General features: G+C 37.0%; 2 protein-coding genes across 2 annotated transcripts; one reads left to right on the top strand and one right to left on the bottom strand.

Moving 5' to 3' along the window:
* Window positions 1–1,077: 1,077 nt before the first annotated feature.
* LOC138318291 (2-aminoethylphosphonate--pyruvate transaminase-like) lies at window positions 1,078–7,733 on the bottom strand. Its single transcript, XM_069260512.1, has 8 exons — window positions 7,424–7,733; window positions 6,875–7,018; window positions 5,439–5,539; window positions 5,027–5,267; window positions 4,447–4,611; window positions 3,979–4,138; window positions 3,416–3,576; window positions 1,078–3,062 (listed from the first exon to the last, which is right to left on the bottom strand). Exons 1-8 carry the CDS (start codon window positions 7,554–7,556, stop codon window positions 2,914–2,916), a joined length of 1,254 nt encoding a protein of 417 aa, XP_069116613.1. The 5' UTR covers window positions 7,557–7,733; the 3' UTR covers window positions 1,078–2,913.
* A 141-nt stretch (window positions 7,734–7,874) lies between these two features.
* LOC138318292 (proteasome subunit alpha type-3-like) lies at window positions 7,875–16,999 on the top strand. Its single transcript, XM_069260513.1, has 10 exons — window positions 7,875–8,011; window positions 13,083–13,165; window positions 13,714–13,837; window positions 14,145–14,246; window positions 14,648–14,791; window positions 15,345–15,410; window positions 15,567–15,613; window positions 15,875–15,942; window positions 16,213–16,277; window positions 16,595–16,999. Exons 1-10 carry the CDS (start codon window positions 7,991–7,993, stop codon window positions 16,634–16,636), a joined length of 762 nt encoding a protein of 253 aa, XP_069116614.1. The 5' UTR covers window positions 7,875–7,990; the 3' UTR covers window positions 16,637–16,999.
* The last annotated feature ends 864 nt before the right edge of the window (window positions 17,000–17,863 follow it).

Below are 17,863 nucleotides of genomic sequence, written 5' to 3'. Positions count from 1 at the left end.
ATGTTATCTCAGGCTAATAATTCTAAACAAGTTCGACTCATTTCCTATGAAAATTGAGCAAAAAAATGCTCATAAATGTGTTTTCCCTAGTAAACTTGACCCCCTCCCCAGGGGGAAAACCTGAGACCCCAGGGTCATATAATTCACAATTTTTGTAAAGGACCTCAAGACCTTTCCATCTATGAGTATGTGATTCTACCATTTCCAGGATTTCAGAAGAAGATTTTTGTAGTTATAGCCTATTTGACCCCTTTTGACCCCACCCCTAAGGCCCCTGGGGGTCAGTTATGGAAAATTGGTTAAATAGGATTCAATGGCCATCTCATACGGATAATTCTGACAATATTTGACTCATTTCCTATTACAAAAGATCAAATAATACTCAAAAATGTGTTTTCCCTATATAAACTATAGTAAACTTAAACCCCTCCCCAGGGGGAAACCTGAGACCCCAGGGTCATATAATTCACAATTTTTGTAAAGGACCTCAAGACTTTTCCATCTACGAAGAGTATGTGATTCTACCATTTCCAGGATTTCAGGAAGAAGAATTTTTGAAGTTATAGCCTATTTGACCCCTTTTGAACCCCGCCCCTAAGGCCACTGGGGGTCAGTTATGGAAAATTGGTTAATAGGATTCAATGGCCATCTCATACGGATAATTCTGACAATATTTGACTCATTTCCTATTACAAATGATCAAATAATACTCAAAAATGTGTTTTCCCTATATAAAACTATAGTAAAAACTTAACCCCCTCCCCAGGGGGAAACCTGAGGACCCCAGGGTCATATAATTCACAATTTTTGTAAAGGACCTTAGGACCTTTCTATTATGAAGAGTATTTAATTCCCATCCACATCTGTGAGTGGGAGAAGAAGATTTTTGAAATTTTAGTCAATTTTTCCCCTTTTAGCCCCTCCCATAGCTCCTGGGGGATGGGGACCATATTTATTTCACAATTTTGATTGGCACCCTTATGCCTTAGAAGGTTTGTACAAAATTTCATTGAAATTGCTTCATGCAGTTTTTGGAGAAGATGTTGACTAATGTAAATTGTTTACGGACATCGACGGACGACGCACGACGCACGACGCACGACGCACGACGCACGACGGACGACGGACGACGACGGACAAAAGGCGATTAGAATAGGTCACTTGAGACTTCGTCTCAGGTGACCTAAAAAGACACTCCTGGTATCAAAATAACCCACCCATACACAGGATGGTGATTTTTGAGGGGAACCTGAACATATATTATTTGAAAAGCTTTATGTAGGTTCTTTTGAATGCACGTATACAAACTGTATAACTATTCAAGATGGCCACCAATAGGCCATTTTGTATTCCAATAAGTATCAAAATTTTATGTGCATGCATACTTAAAAGCTAAGACAGAGTGATCATACAATAATAGAATATTAGACAGATAAGCAAAATGATTTTTGAGAAAAAGCAGTTATAAGTGGTGCTACAAAAAGCTACAGAAATGTAGCACTTGGACAAAAGCCAACATTAACAGTTCATCATATATCCATCCACTACTTGATTTGGTGAACTAAAAAGTTCAGCAAAAGAAATGACGTCTTAGAGTTACTTCCCCTTGTGTAACTGAAACAAAGGGAAGTAATTCTATGATCAGAATGCATAGCCGTGAGACAGAGGGGAGATAATTATGCAAAAGGAAGTGGAATTGCCATATCATTACAAATATATGGATTCCAGTAGATGTGACAGGGGAGATAATTATGACAGAGGGAGTGAAATTCCCATATCATTAGACCTCCTCTACACACACCAGTAGGTATGACAGGGGAGATAATTATGACAGCGGGAATGAAATCCCCATATCATTACAGACCCCCTCTAAACACACCAGTAGGTATGACAGGGGAGATAATCATGACCGAGGGAGTGGAATCCCCATATTATTACAGACCTCCTCTATACACACCAGTAGGTATGGCAGGGGAGATAATTATGACAAAGGGAGTGGAATCCCCATATCATTACAGACCTCCTCTATACACACCAGTAGGTATGACAGGGGAGATAATTATGACAGAGGGAGTGGAATCCCCATATCATTACAGACCTCCTCTATACACACCAGTAGGTATGACAGGGGAGATAATTATGACAGCGGGAATGGAATCCCCATATCATTAGACCTCCTCTATACACACCATTAGGTGTGACAGGGGAGATAATTATGACAGAGGGAGTGGAATCCCCATATTATTACAGACCTCCGCTATACACACCAGTAGGTATGACAAGGGAGATAATTATTGACAGCGAGAGTGGAATCCCCATATCATTACAGACCTCCTCTATACACACCAGTAGGTATGACAGGGGAGATAATTATGACAGAGGGAGTGGAATCCCCATATCATTAGACCTCCTCTATGCACACCAGTAGGTATGATAGGGGAGATAATTATGACAAAGGGAGTGGAATCCCCATTTCATTACAGACCCCCTCTAAACACACCAGTAGGTATGACAGGGGAGATAATCATGCCGAGGGAGTGGAATCCCCATATTATTACAGACCTCCTCTATACACACCAGTAGGTATGGCAGGGGAGATAATTATGACAAAGGGAGTGGAATCCCCATATCATTACAGTCCTCCTCTATACACACCAGTAGGTATGACAAGGGAGATAATTATGACAGAGGGAGTGGAATCCCCATATCATTACAGACCCCCTCTAAACACACCAGTAGGTATGACAGGGGAGATAATCATGACCGAGGGAGTGGAATCCCCATATTATTACAGACCTCCTCTATACACACCAGTAGGTATGGCAGGGGAGATAATTATGACAAAGGGAGTGGAATCCCCATATCATTACAGACCTCCTCTATACACACCAGTAGGTATGACAAGGGAGATAATTATGACAGAGGGAGTGGAATCCCCATATCATTACAGACCTCCTCTATACACACCAGTAGGTGTGTCATATCCTGAGGATACAGGTCCCCAATATTACCTATCCTAAAGCAATCTGCATTCAACACTTTGCCAGGATATATCACCTGATCTGAAAGAACAAACATCAATTTTACCTTGATGAACAGAACAAGTTAGAAGAAAAAAAGTGCTTTTAACAAAATTCGATGGTAACTAATAGAATATAAAAAAGTTTCTTACAGTGTAAAACAGCTCTAAGTAACAGTGTATTGATGATTTAAACATATTATATATAAATTTATATGAGACACTTCTACATTTCATTTTTAATGAACAATTAAAGAAAATGATAATATATCGAACCTTATTGTTTTGTTACTAAATTTTTAACAACTGATGATCCCAAAGAAATCATTTCATTGTTGCTAAATTAGATAAAATGTTATCTCTTGTAGCTGTGATTAACAATAATTTGATGCAAACCTTTCTCATTAAGTTTACTGTAGAAAATTTTGAAGTCAAAGTTAGGATGATCCGGGAAGTTGTATGAAGTGATAATATAGCCATCATGACTGTCATCTAAGAATTCTGTGAATCCCAACTTCTTCATTCCCTCTCTGATAATCCTACGGTTTTCTATGTACCTAAAATGGAAACACATACTTTATATCAGCTTAATAATAATGATTCTCTTTGATTTAACATACTGCTGTGTGATCAATATTAACACACCAGACAACAGTTTAGTGGTGAAAAACACCAAATCAACTTTAAATGGCATATACTCATATATACAACTATCTTAATTATTTTCCTTCCCTTCATCAGTACAGAAATATAGTTGCAATACTGTAGCTCTAAAGACTTTTCGATGTATATTGTTGGCGTCTTTAGAAAAGTATAGTTGGCCAGGTACGTATATTTGTGAAGCAAAGGGAAGTAATTAAAATAGATCAAAATGCTTTTACATTACATAAAATCAATCACATCCACCACATAGGACTTTTGAGTGATGAGAAGATTTTGAAATACCCTGACTATTATACCTGGCAGATCGTCCCTGAAGACCACCCTCGTCATCAAACTCCTTGAGAGCTTGACAGAAGGCCAGCATGGTGTGAGTGGCTGGAGTGAATCGGAACTGACCAGTGTCTTCTAGTCCTTGGTACTGGTCATATAAATCCAAACTCAAACTCCGAGAATTTCCTTCAATAGATCCAACATTTAATGATACTAAAAGGCTTACAGTTATATAAAAAAAAGATTTGAGGATAAAAACAATACAGATCATCTATTTTAACACAATACATGTACGTAGATAATATATATAACCCAAAGAATTTCGTTTTCAATGCCTATTCAAAAGTCAATAGGAGCTGACAGAATGTTCACCTCATTACAACAAAATGTATAGATAAAATAATTCAGAATTTGAAAGCAACAACTAGTAAGTTTAGAATTTAATGTAAGGATATAAAGATAATTTAGTATAACAGTGATAACATTGTACCTACCTTTACATTTCTGTAGAGCAGATTTCCTGGCCACTGTGTATGAGAAGCCTGGTATTCCCTGGAGACACTTGTTGGCTGAGCTGACCATGAAGTCAACAGAACCAGCGGTCATATCCAGGGGGATCGCCCCAAAGCTGCTCATAGCATCCACAAAGAATAAACAGTCTAGAAGGAGAATCAATTACACATTATATTTATGATGCATTATGTTCTTTTAAAATTTGATATATCCTAGTTCAAGGTAGAAAATTCTATAAGGATTTGCTAGGTGATGACAGCGGATGACATTGTATAAACAACTATAAAAAAAACACTTAGAAACCGATACATAACATAGACAATATAAAAGCATCTGTTACACAAGTTGTATGTCTAGCAATATGAAACTGACATTTCAACATGAGCAGTATGTGGATAAAACTAAATAACATGTATTATGACTAAAATTCTTAAATACTAGATTTGAAAACTCAAGTAAAACAAATACACATTACTTTGCTATAAGGTTTTATACACAAATGTTAAGATTCTCTAACAAATAAACCACGAGCACCAACAACATTATAGCTTTTAAACTAACCTGGTCTAATCTCCCTGACGACAGACCCCACCTCCACCACAGGGTTTATAACACCAGAGCTTGTCTCACAATGGACCACACTGACTAAAGTGAAGGAGTTGTCTGCTCTTAGTATATCTGCTACCCTATTCACATCTACTTTCTTGTTCTCAGGGAAGCTTTCTTTGTGGTAAGGTATACCTATGTAATCACATACCTTGCCGATCCTCTTACCGTAGGCTCCGTTCTCAAGTAACAGTACCTATATATATCCAAAATATAACTTTGTTTTTATAGCACAAATCAAAAAGTCTGCTACAAATAGCAATGTTTGCAGGACACCAAGGAATTTTCTACAAGAAATATCATTCAACGCAATTCATCGCATTTTTCCTCAATTTTGATAAATATTTATAATCTTCTGTATTCTCACCTTGCCACCTGTACGAGGAACTGCTGTCTGGATAACAGCTTCCACAGCAAACGTGCCACTCCCCTGGATTGGAATAGTGGTATAATCCTCCCCACTTACACCTACAGAAACAACACAGGATAAAGGGGTAGGGGTGAAATAATTAATCAGTTTAATTGCATCTCAAGCAAAGATCATCATGGTTAAAGGGAAAACAGGTCCAAAAAGTTTACTTCATACAAACACAAAAAGGAGATATCTCAAGATAGTTCAATTGCTCATTCTCAATACACAATTATAGTACAAGATGAATCAATGGGGATATAAAATAATAATTTCAACATAGACAAGCATTATATAGGACAAAGGGGAGATAGTTTGCCTGAAGAGAAGGAAAAAGAGTAGAGAAAGATGTATGTATATATTGTTTAGTTCATTATACAAGCACACCTTGCATGGATATTAAAGGAGGAGGGGGGGTGGGATTTCAAGCCGACACAGCCACCAATGTTGAACGATCAAGGGAAGATAAGCTGCTCAAAGAAAAGGAAGGGGAGGTGAAGGTTTACAAAGCTTTTCATTCCCAATACACCTCCATATGTTGATGAAGGTCTATACAGTGTTACACAAATACCGAGGTGTCTGTAATGAAAACCAGTGGATCCATGATCAGCTCATCACACACTTATGACCACAGGGAGATTAAGGTTTTATCAGTATACATATTTGAATTTAGCTTGATCAAAGATAAGTTTTAATATTCTAAAGGAATTTTGTAATGGATCAGTTTAACATGGCCAACCAAACCAAAAGCAGGAGGTTCATGAGAAAATAAACAATTCCTTACAGTAGATTTCTGACAGGTTCTCCTAAAATGGATTGTTTATGATCATGTAATGAGAAAAAAAGGAATTTTTTATCATGGTCGATGCAAGGAATTCCATTCTCATGTCACTGTTCATTTTTAAATTCTGTGATCTAGCATATAAAATGAAGTGTCCGATATACTAGGACAACTATGCAGCTTATATGTATCCTCAATATATTTCTTGGGATTTACTTGATAATGATAATTTGACTTCTAATTTAACAGACATATATTGCGAAAGTTGAAAAAAATGGCCGGATATTCGGACCGGCAAGGACTGTGAGTAAGCCGGACCGAACCAGATTTTGCCGGACTGAACATTAATGTGAATTTTTGAATTAAAAGAACTTCCTGCTATTAGTATCCAGGCAGCTGTTTTCATGATTATCTTATGCAGTTTACATTTTTGCCAGGTTCTGCACCTGCATAAGACTTCAGAGAATGATGGTCGGTCCGAACCAGATTTAAAAACGGGCGGTCCAAGTCAAATTTTGCCGGACATGTCCGTCGGACCGGCAAATTTCGCAATGACTGATTTGATTAGACCTTCACCTACATTCTCTTTTCATAATTCTTCCATCAATCTTACCAGCAATTTGTACAAGCCTGGAACGCAGGTATTTCACCTTGTCTATGAACACAACATCTCTGGAGCCCAGGTCAGGCAGTGCAGCCTCTCGAACAGTCCTTGAGGTTCCTAACGGACCTGGGGTAAATAGCTTCTTTCCCTGTTCTACAATACCATAAAAATTACAAGAAGGGACTACACTACTCCAATAACATGAGAGGTCACTGGTCAGCTTAATTTAATCAGATATCATTCTACTTCTAACATTGTTAGAGTCAGAGAATGTACATTATGCAATAAATAAGCATATGAAGTTTACTACAGCTATTGATGAGAAATTGAATGATAATTTTTTTTTATTTCAACTGAAATTAACAGAATGCCATGTACATTAGACTAAACAGTTATTTTGAAAAATAAGCGGCAGTCTACTTAGAGTGGCAATAACAAATTATGATGTGTAAGGGAGGTAACTGAAGACAAAAAATCAGGGGAGATAATTTACATGTGATGCCGAAATTGTCAAGTTAATAAGAATAATTAATATAAATTATTGCAGTTAAATACTACCTGCAATGGACCTTGATTTTCTAGACATAGTAAACCCTCGTCTGTGGCCATACTTCAACGCTGAAATAGGCGATGATTTTTGAAGTACCATTCTTGTAAAGGCTCTTCCACAAAATCTACTGATTTCTTCCATAGTGAATGTCGCTTGTCTAGTCCTGTCGACAGGATGCACTATTTTTAAAAATGTGGTTTATCACAATAGTTGATGTTTAGACGTTTCCATGCAGTGTTGTAGAACGGCTACGTAAACACCGCATGTAGCAGCTGATTCTTGTACTCCTATAAGTAGTCAAATAAAATATCCGGAAATATTCAGTACAAAGGAACAAATGGTGGCCTGAAAATTAAACTAATAAATTTTGGTGTTGCTTCGTACTCCACGTAAACAATACTGTTAATCTGTGGTACAAAATTAATAATGTACCGTGTTCGGTCTTGTGTAAATAAATTATTCGTGTCATTTCAGGGGAAGATTAACCGTTCGTTTAATTTACTAGATCGGACCCGGTGCGGAACCGGAAGTGAAGCACATGCCATTAGTGACAAAGCTGAAAACGCTGTGAGAAAATGAGTTCGATAGGAACCGGGGTAAGACGACCAACTGTATAGGCTTTAGCTTTAGAATTATTTGGATACGCATTAAGTTTTAAAGCTATTTTTGTTTAGACGATTTACTTTCTTTTGGCAATGTCATAAAAAACTTTTATGGGCTTGCTGACTGTAAGTTGTAGCCATCAGTATAAAGTGTTATCAAAATACCATTCGTTTATTGTCTTTCATTGAATCAATGGAAGAAAGCTGCTAGGAGCATTGTCAAAAGTTATCCAAGATTCAAGATATTTTAAATTACATTTATATTTTAACTTTCAATATTGAGCTGGAAAAGTAAAAAAAAAATTCATTTAATACATGTACAGTATAAATAATTAAATTATATAGTATTAAAGTTCAATAGTTATGTTTGATCATTTTTAAAAATAAGAATAAAATAACAAGATGACAAAAACGTCATTAAAAAGGAAAGAAATATGCATAGAAATTATTCTTCCTAGCTGTAAAAGTTAAAGTAGGCCTACAGTAACACTTGCATAGTACAATGATAAGTTAAAACATATTACAAGATACAAGAAACTTTATTTAGTGTCGAATATATAAAAACATGGCAACATAAGCTAGGTCGAGCTTGTATTTCGACAAAACAAAGTATATTGTATATATAACTGAAAATTAAAACTAAAGCATCACAGTCGTCAGTAATTATAAGTACAGGCACTATATAAGCTATCACAGAATTGTTCACAGATTTATATTAAAAGGGGTGGCAAAATTTAAAAATAAAATAAAGACATGTGTTACACCACAGGATACAGGGAGACATTAAGAACAAAGTTTACACTAACAGTCCAGGCCGTCCCACTTACGGAGCAGCCTCCGAAACTGAGGCTGTTCCATATGCGGGACGCCTCGTACCTGAATGATTTCTTACCATACCTGGTGGTGTTAACTCTGTGTAGGTTTGCTTTGTTTTCAGATCTGAAATTATAAATGTTTTCTTGTTTTTTTAATAAGGTTACATATGTAGTCAGGAGCAATATTGTTAAAAATTTTAAAAACCTCACAGGCAGGGTTCTCACTAAGTTTTTGAATACATGGTTGAAAATTTATAATAGGTGTTTGAGGGCCACAAGCCCCCATGGGGCCAATACTTATTTCTGACAAAAATAGCCGGTTGTAAACAAGGAAATACACAGCTGTTTTTGCCGGCAACCGGCTTTTAACGAGAACCCTGACAGGCCATCATTTTCAAAAGGCCAAATTTGATCCGGCTAGCAGTTCTTTAAGGTTAGAGGTGTAGTCATTATGAATGAATCGCAAGCCCCTCTCTTGCACTCGTTCGATTTTTCTAGTTGCAGAAATACTGCAGAAATGCCAAATAAGGGGACAATAGTCAAAGTTTGATAAAACAAAGCATTTGTAAATTAAAATTTTGGTTGCTTTAGGTAAACAAGAGGCCCAGAGGGCCTGTATCGCTCACCTGGTTTGTAATGCCAAGTAATATTCTGGATACAGGTTCATTGTTTATTTTCTGAAGAAATTTGAACATTTACCTCTAATTCCCCTATTGGGCCCCACCCCTCCTGCCCCTGGGGGGTCAGAGCCAAAATTTATACAAGTTCTGTTCCCCTTCCCCAAAGAATGTTTGTGGTCAAATTTGGTTACAATCCATGCAGAATTCTATGACTAGTAGCGATTTATAGGATTTACCTTTATTTCCCCTATTGGGCCCCGCCCCTCCTGCCCCTGGGGGGTCAGAGCCAAAATTTATACAAGTTCTGTTCCCCTTCCCCAAAGAATGTTTGTGGCTAAATTTGGTTACAATCCATGCAGAATTCTATGACTAGTAGCGATTTATAGGATTTACCTTTATTTCCCCTATTGGGCCCCGCCCCTCCTGCCCCCGGGGGGTCAGAGCCAAAATTTATACAAGTTCTGTTCCTCTTCTCCAAAGGATGTTTGTGGCCAAATTTGGTCACAATCCATGCAGAACTCTAGGACAAGTAGCGATTTATAGGATTTACCTTTATTTCCCATATTGGGTCCCGCCCCTCCTGCCCCCGGGGGGTCAGAGTCAAAATTTATACAGGTTCTGTTCCCCTTCCCCAAAGAATGTTTGTGGTCAAATTTGGTTACAATCCATGCAGAACTCTATGACTAGTAGTGATTTATAGGATTTACCTTTATTTCCCCTATTGGGCTCCGCCCCTCCTGCCCCCAGGGGCTCAGAGCCAAAATTTATACAAGTTCTGTTCACCTTCTCCTAAGGATGTTTGTGGCCAAATTTGGTCACAATCCATGCAGAACTCTAGGACAAGTAGTGATTTATAGGATTTACCTTTATTTCCCCTATTGGGTCCCGCCCCTCCTGCCCCCGGGGGGTCAGAGTCAAAATTTATACAGGTTCTGTTCCCCTTCCCCAAAGAATGTTTGTGGTCAAATTTGGTTACAATCCATGCAGAACTCTATGACTAGTAGTGATTTATAGGATTTACCTTTATTTCCCCTATTGGGCTCCGCCCCTCCTGCCCCCAGGGGCTCAGAGCCAAAATTTATACAAGTTCTGTTCACCTTCTCCTAAGGATGTTTGTGGCCAAATTTGGTCACAATCCATGCAGAACTCTAGGACAAGTAGTGATTTATAGGATTTACCTTTATTTCCCCTATTGGGCCCCGCCCCTCCTGCCCCCGTGGGGCTCAGAGCCAAAATTTATACAAGTTCTGTTTCCCTTCCCCAAGGATGCTTGTGGCCAAATTTGGTTACAATCCATGCAGAATTCTATGACTAGTAGCGATTTATAGGATTTACCTTTATTTCCCCTATTGGGCCCCGCCCCTCCTGCCCCTGGGGGGTCAGAGCCAAAATTTATACAAGTTCTGTTCCCCTTCCCCAAAGAATGTTTGTGGCTAAATTTGGTTACAATCCATGCAGAATTCTATGACTAGTAGCGATTTATAGGATTTACCTTTATTTCCCCTATTGGGCCCCGCCCCTCCTGCCCCCGGGGGGTCAGAGCCAAAATTTATACAAGTTCTGTTCCTCTTCTCCAAAGGATGTTTGTGGCCAAATTTGGTCACAATCCATGCAGAACTCTAGGACAAGTAGCGATTTATAGGATTTACCTTTATTTCCCATATTGGGTCCCGCCCCTCCTGCCCCCGGGGGGTCAGAGTCAAAATTTATACAGGTTCTGTTCCCCTTCCCCAAAGAATGTTTGTGGTCAAATTTGGTTACAATCCATGCAGAAGTCTATGACTAGTAGTGATTTATAGGATTTACCTTTATTTCCCCTATTGGGCTCCGCCCCTCCTGCCCCCAGGGGCTCAGAGCCAAAATTTATACAAGTTCTGTTCACCTTCTCCTAAGGATGTTTGTGGCCAAATTTGGTCACAATCCATGCAGAACTCTAGGACAAGTAGTGATTTATAGGATTTACCTTTATTTCCCCTATTGGGTCCCGCCCCTCCTGCCCCCGGGGGGTCAGAGTCAAAATTTATACAGGTTCTGTTCCCCTTCCCCAAAGAATGTTTGTGGTCAAATTTGGTTACAATCCATGCAGAACTCTATGACTAGTAGTGATTTATAGGATTTACCTTTATTTCCCCTATTGGGCTCCGCCCCTCCTGCCCCCAGGGGCTCAGAGCCAAAATTTATACAAGTTCTGTTCCCCTTCTCCTAAGGATGTTTGTGGCCAAATTTGGTCACAATCCATGAAGAACTCTAGGACAAGTAGCGATTTATAGGATTTACCTTTATTTCCCCTATTAGGCCCCGCCCCTCCTGCCCCCGGAGGCTCAGAGCCAAAATTTATACAAGTTCTGTTCCCCTTCCCCCAAGGATGTTTGTGGCCAAATTTGGTTACAATCCATGCAGAACTCTATGACTAGTAGCGATTCATAGGATTTACCTTTATTTCCTATATTGGGCCCCGCCCCTCCTGCCCCCAGGGGGTCAGAGCCAAAATTTATACAAGTTCTGTTCCCCTTCTCCTAAGGATGTTTGTGGCCAAATTTGGTCACAATCCATGCAGAACTCTAGGACAAGTAGCGATTTATAGGATTTACCTTTATTTCCCCTATTGGGCCCCGCCCCTCCTGCCCCCGGGGGCTCAGAGCCAAAATTTATACAAATTCTGTTCCCCTTCCCCCAAGGATGCTTGTGGCCAAATTTGGTTACAATCCATGCAGAACTCTAGGACAAGTAGCGATTTATAGGATTTACCTTTATTTCCCCTATTGGGCCCCGCCCCTCCTGCCCCCAGGGGCTCAGAGCCAAAATTTATACAAGTTCTGTTCCCCTTCCCCCAAGGATGTTTGTGGCCAAATTTGGTCACAATTCATGCAGAACTCTATGACTAGTAGCGATTTAAAGGAAATGTTGACGGACAGACAGACGGACGGACGGACGGACGGACGACGGACGCCGCGCCATGGCATAAGCTCACCGGCCCTTCGGGCCAGGTGAGCTAAAAATGTCCAATCCTTTTCAGAACTGCTAGCTGCTTAGATGCTTTCCTGCATATATCTGAAACATGTTTATCAAATTTTAAAAGATGGTCGATTTCGATACCTAAAAGTTTAACACTATCTTCACAAACAATTTCAGTGTTAGAGATATTAAAATGTTTCACAATGTTCTTACCCAGAGAGATAGCCTGAAATTTCTATGGATTTGCCTTCATTCCATTTATGTTAAACCACTTAATTAAAACACTGGCTTCATCTTCTAAAACTCTCTTAAGATTGTTTATATTTATATTTTAATAATAAGAAGTGAAAGACTTCAAGGCTCAAGCCAGTCTAAATTCTGAAAGATATGCTGTGGTTCATTAATGAATATGATTGTAATGTAGCAAGTTTATTGCATTTTATCTACTCAAAAAAATAAAAAATAAATAAATCAAAATTCCCTACTGACCTACCCTATTTTTCAGTCATGTAACCTGAAACATGTATATTTGTATATATTATTTGTCTCCTGTATTATTTAAAGTCAGTCTAATATTTATATTTTTCTCATCAAATATAGGATCATACTTTTACCTCTAATGTAAAAAAAATCTTATTATTACTTTTATGATAATAAGGATCTTTTAATTTGTAGTATGATCTCAGTGCATCACAATTCTCTCCCGATGGAAGAGTTTTCCAGGTAGAATATGCATTGAAAGCAGTGGAAAACAGTGGGTATGTGTAACCTTTATGTGATCAAGTATGTTTACTGTTACAGTATTACAATAGTACATAATATTATAGTGTTAAATGTTATAAACTTCATTATATATATAGCTACATTTAATAACGACAAAGTGTTAATTGTTATATTTCTGCAGCAGTGCATATGTTATTGATGAAATCATTATCAATTTTTTAAATTAATAGCTACTATCTAACAAAATATGCCACTCCCATCCACTAAAGGTAAAAAAGAGTACCGGTACCTGTCAAAAACAGGCAACAACCCATATACAATATTGATACCTCTAGATCTAGTCTTAGATTAAGTCATTGATTTGCTTAAGAGTGGCATTGCAAAAAACTTAATTGTAGTTTTAAACAAAGGAGAAAAAAGATAGATCTGATCTATTGTGTTAGTTTAAGTCATTGATTTGTTTAAGAGTAGCATTGCAAAAAACTGAACTGTTGTTAAACAAAGGAGAAAAAAGATAGATCTATTGTCTGTAAGTGTAAAATAATATACACAGAACTATTTTTGTTGTATTTGTAATTCTCAGAACTGCAGTGGGAGTCCGAGGAAGGGATGGAGTTGTGTTTGGTGTTGAAAAACTTGTCACATCAAAGCTATATGAAGCTGGAGCTAACAAAAGGATATTCAATGTAGACCAACATATCGGAATGGTTTGTATCTTACATATCACTGACACTAATAACATGATATTGGTGTATCAATCAATATCATTAATGTTGATATAAAACATCTTTTTAGCTAAGACATTTTATGCATGTATATATATATGTTATTGAGTATATGAATACACATACAAGTGTCTGTATATCTGAGTTTAGTTTTCTATTATATTTTCAAAAATACAAGAAGACAAAGTGGCCAATATCAGTAGCATTATGATAATAATCAGTTGCAATGTTAATTAATAACCTGAGAAAATATTTCCTCTGTTGACTGGGAGTTTATTTCCCTTTGCAGGCAGTAGCAGGTTTGTTAGCCGATGCCAGACAGGTTGTAGAGACTGCAAGAGAGGAATGTTCTAACTACAGATATAACTATGGCTGTCCTATTCCACTCAAAGTAAGATTTATATATGGTCCTATATATTCAAACAAAAATTCCATAGAATCCTCTTTACTGGGTATATACAGTGTAGTTAAATACAAAATAATGACTGTTGAAAAATGATGTGTTTACTTTGTATTTACATTGTATATAGATATAAACCTATAAATGATGGTATTGTTTCAAATGGATAACTTCCATCAGAATTCTGTTCATAATTTTAAAACTTACTGGTCAATTAGAAATAACTATACATACTGAACTGCAACAAAAGAAAAAAAATGCAGTTGTTGAAAGTCAAACATGTCTTTTCTGTAAAATAGTTTTTAATTGAATAAAGTATTAAAATTCTTAGGCAATTGTTATCAAATATTGTTTGGGATTAATGTTATCATATGGATATGATGTTGTTTCAGCATATGACAGACAGAGTCTCACTGTATGTACATGCACACACTCTGTACAGTAGTGTACGGCCGTTTGGAGTAAGTGCCATTGTGGGATCATATGGTAAAGAAGGACCCCAGATGTACATGATAGACCCATCAGGAGTGTCCTGGGTATGTACTACAGCTGTGTAACTATCGTCACCACATATGTTAGGGTTATACAGTGTAACTTGTCTAAACCGAAACCTCTGGAAACTTGTCCATAACAATTAATTTGTGTGCTCCCGGCATATCTACCGGTATCACCGTATTTCACCGCAAATAAGACCCCCCTCCTAGAGAAGAAATAAAGGTCAAAAGTGGTGGGGGGTCTTATTTGCAGACAACCCGCCTGATAACATCGATCTATGAGGTCGCCATCTTGGATTTTTAATGTCCTGTCATTGTTGTAACAGTCGTATGACAGATGGGTAATAGCAAGATGTTCAAATATTTATAATAATTATGAAGACGTATGAGTAAAATTAAATCAAATGTTATGACAAATTAAAATATAAACAAAACTAGGGCAGTTGTAACGTAAGTCTGTAACTTTTAAAAAATAACTCACTCGTGTGGAATAAATTCATTATTCAACAACCACTCATTGTGTAACCTCTATTTATTACATGATTAAGTTATATAAAATTAATATTGATATATATTTCTCTTTCTTTGCATGTAGGGATACCATGGTTGTGCAACTGGAAAAGCAAAACAGGCAGCAAAGACAGAAATTGAAAAATTAAAGGTATATTTCTTTAGATGAACTGATAGACTCCAAACACATTGTCTAAGTATCACCATCCATTATCATAATTAGTGATATGGTGCTGGAAAAGTAGCCAATCACTCATATCTAATATATAGTTCTTTGTTGACTGCTTTGTGCTTTGCTTTTTTGCAGATGAGAGATATGCCTATCAGAGATCTTGTCAAAGAAGTGGCTAAAATGTAAGCCTTATTAATATATCAAATTTTCAGTTTGTTGTTAAGGTTTAAACTTTATTTTTATTGTGATTTACATATTATTAAAAATCAAATTAGCCAAGTGTTTTATCACCATATTGTAGATCATCAGCATTTCAGTCTAGTTTCAGAATATCCAGTACTTATAAGTACATATAAGACCCCAAAACATGAATACACATGTAGAATTTATTTGAAATCTTTTACTGCAGTGATGTATTAAATGATTTTTAACGTTTATTTCAGTATTTATATCGTCCATGATGAAGTAAAAGATAAGAACTTTGAGCTGGAGCTGAGTTGGGTAGGAGAAGGTATGTACCAGTATATATCGGTTCTTTCAAATGTGGTTAACTACTCTTTTCATTTTCTGTATCACAAGTTCAAAACTTTTCTCTGTTTGAAGGAAACTATAATCAATATTTACATTCAAATGACTGATTTTGGTGTTTTGGTGTAACTTAATGGTAATGACTTTGGTAAATCTATAATTTAATTGGGTAAATTGTATTTTATTTTGCCTTGATTGTATTAAGAAAACATATTTACATGACAATTGCTATTTTATGTTTCATTACTTTCAGCTACTGGTGGCAAACATGAAAGAGTTCCAGAGAATATCTTCATAGAAGCAGAAAAATATGCAAAGGTATAAAAAAATTTCATTTACCGAGTCCCACACACACACACTTGTTACAGCCATTGGTTTTTACAAGGTTTGGCTCTTTTAGGGTTCTAGGTATTTTATAATGTATCAAAATAGGGTCATGGCCACTACAATATACATTTGAACTTTTGAAAAAGTTCGGATAATACTACAAATCATTATCTCCATTGCCAGCGCCAGTTGTTTGTAATGACCATAAAGCCTTGATAATATAGACATCTTAATGCTTTTGATATGTAATACCATTAATGTTTAGAATTTGAAGTGTTACATAACATGGTATAATATTGCATTTTCAGGAAGCACTGGAGGAGTCTGATGAATCGGATGAGGATCTTTGATAAACAGCATATTGAAGTAGCAATATTGACCAGGATCATTGAACATTTGTTTAAAATGTGTATCAGACAAGGATCTTTGACATGTTAAGATGTGGATCAAACAGAGATCTGTGACAGTTTACACATACCCAGCTAAAGGTGATATGTGCCAAGTAGATACAAGTTTTAAGTGATACTATCACATGGCAAAACTCACCTCTGAGGATCAAACAACAGACTGATTTATGGAAATAAGATTTCTAGTGGTAAAGTGCTCATTATTTTATAGACATGTTTATAAACAAACTACATGACTATATCTCTCACCATTGTTTTGTCATTGAGATTGTATATTCATCATAAATTAAACTCTAATGGAAAAAACAATGCATTTATTGTTTGTTATAATAATTTCTATCAATCAACATTCTAATAGATAGCTAACTGAGTTTTGACATATGCATGTTTGTCAGACCAAAAGGCTCATTGGGCCTTAAATGACATCTGATAGATGTATTTTATATAGATAAATACTCGCAATAGCTACTACTAAACTACAAAGGGTCATATTTACTGTCACAATACAAATAATTTCTGTTCTCAACACTGGCCTCAAGATCTTTTTGATACAAGGTTGCATACAGTTTCGTGAATGTTGGTTGCAATTGTTTACTACAAAGGGAAATAACTTTGTATATATTTAAGGATTAACTTGAATAAAAATTTTATGTAATGGAGATATAACACAAAAATCTGAGTGTACTCTAATTATGATGAGAGTACACCCAGATTTTTAGGTCATCTGACTCGAAGGGTCAGGATGACCTATAGTCATCGTGATTTGTCCGTCGTCCGCCGTCTGTCGGTCGTAAACTTTTTTCCTTTAAAACGCCACTCCTTAACAGCTAAGCGGATTTCAACCAAATTTTGTTTGAGACATCATTGGCCAAGGACAATCATATTTTATATGAATGAGCCTGGTCCGACCCCTAGGGGGTGAGGGGTGGGGCCCCAAAAGGGCAAATTTTTTTAATTTTAGCTTTAAAATCCTACTCCTCCTTCATCCTTAGATGGATTTCATCCATATTTGATGTGAAACATCATTAGGGACGGACAATCATATTTTATATAAATGAGTCTGGTACGACGCCTAGGGGCTGAGGTGTGGGGCCCCAAAAGGGCAAACATTTTCGTAAAGATTTTGGCATTCCAAAATGGCCGCTGGCCCACTTCCTGTTTTCAGGATTC

The sequence above is a fragment of the Argopecten irradians genome, chromosome 3, assembly GCF_041381155.1.
Source record: "Argopecten irradians isolate NY chromosome 3, Ai_NY, whole genome shotgun sequence".
Lineage (NCBI taxonomy): Eukaryota > Metazoa > Mollusca > Bivalvia > Pectinida > Pectinidae > Argopecten > Argopecten irradians.
Note: the sequence above shows the minus strand (reverse complement) of the source record. Positions and strands in the feature narration are given on the sequence as shown.

Coding starts and splice junctions, on each gene's coding strand:
- LOC138318291 (XM_069260512.1), bottom strand. CDS start 7,556: ATGGAAGAAATCAGTAGATTTTGTGGAAGAGCCTTTACAAGAATGGTA. Junction 5,540..6,874: donor CAGGCTTGTACAAATTGCTG/GTAAGATTGATG, acceptor TTGTTTCTGTAG/GTGTAAGTGGGGAGGATTAT. Junction 4,139..4,446: donor TGCTCTACAGAAATGTAAAG/GTAGGTACAATG, acceptor GATCTATTGAAG/GAAATTCTCGGAGTTTGAGT.
- LOC138318292 (XM_069260513.1), top strand. CDS start 7,991: ATGAGTTCGATAGGAACCGGG. Junction 13,838..14,144: donor TAGACCAACATATCGGAATG/GTTTGTATCTTA, acceptor TTCCCTTTGCAG/GCAGTAGCAGGTTTGTTAGC. Junction 15,614..15,874: donor GTCAAAGAAGTGGCTAAAAT/GTAAGCCTTATT, acceptor CGTTTATTTCAG/TATTTATATCGTCCATGATG.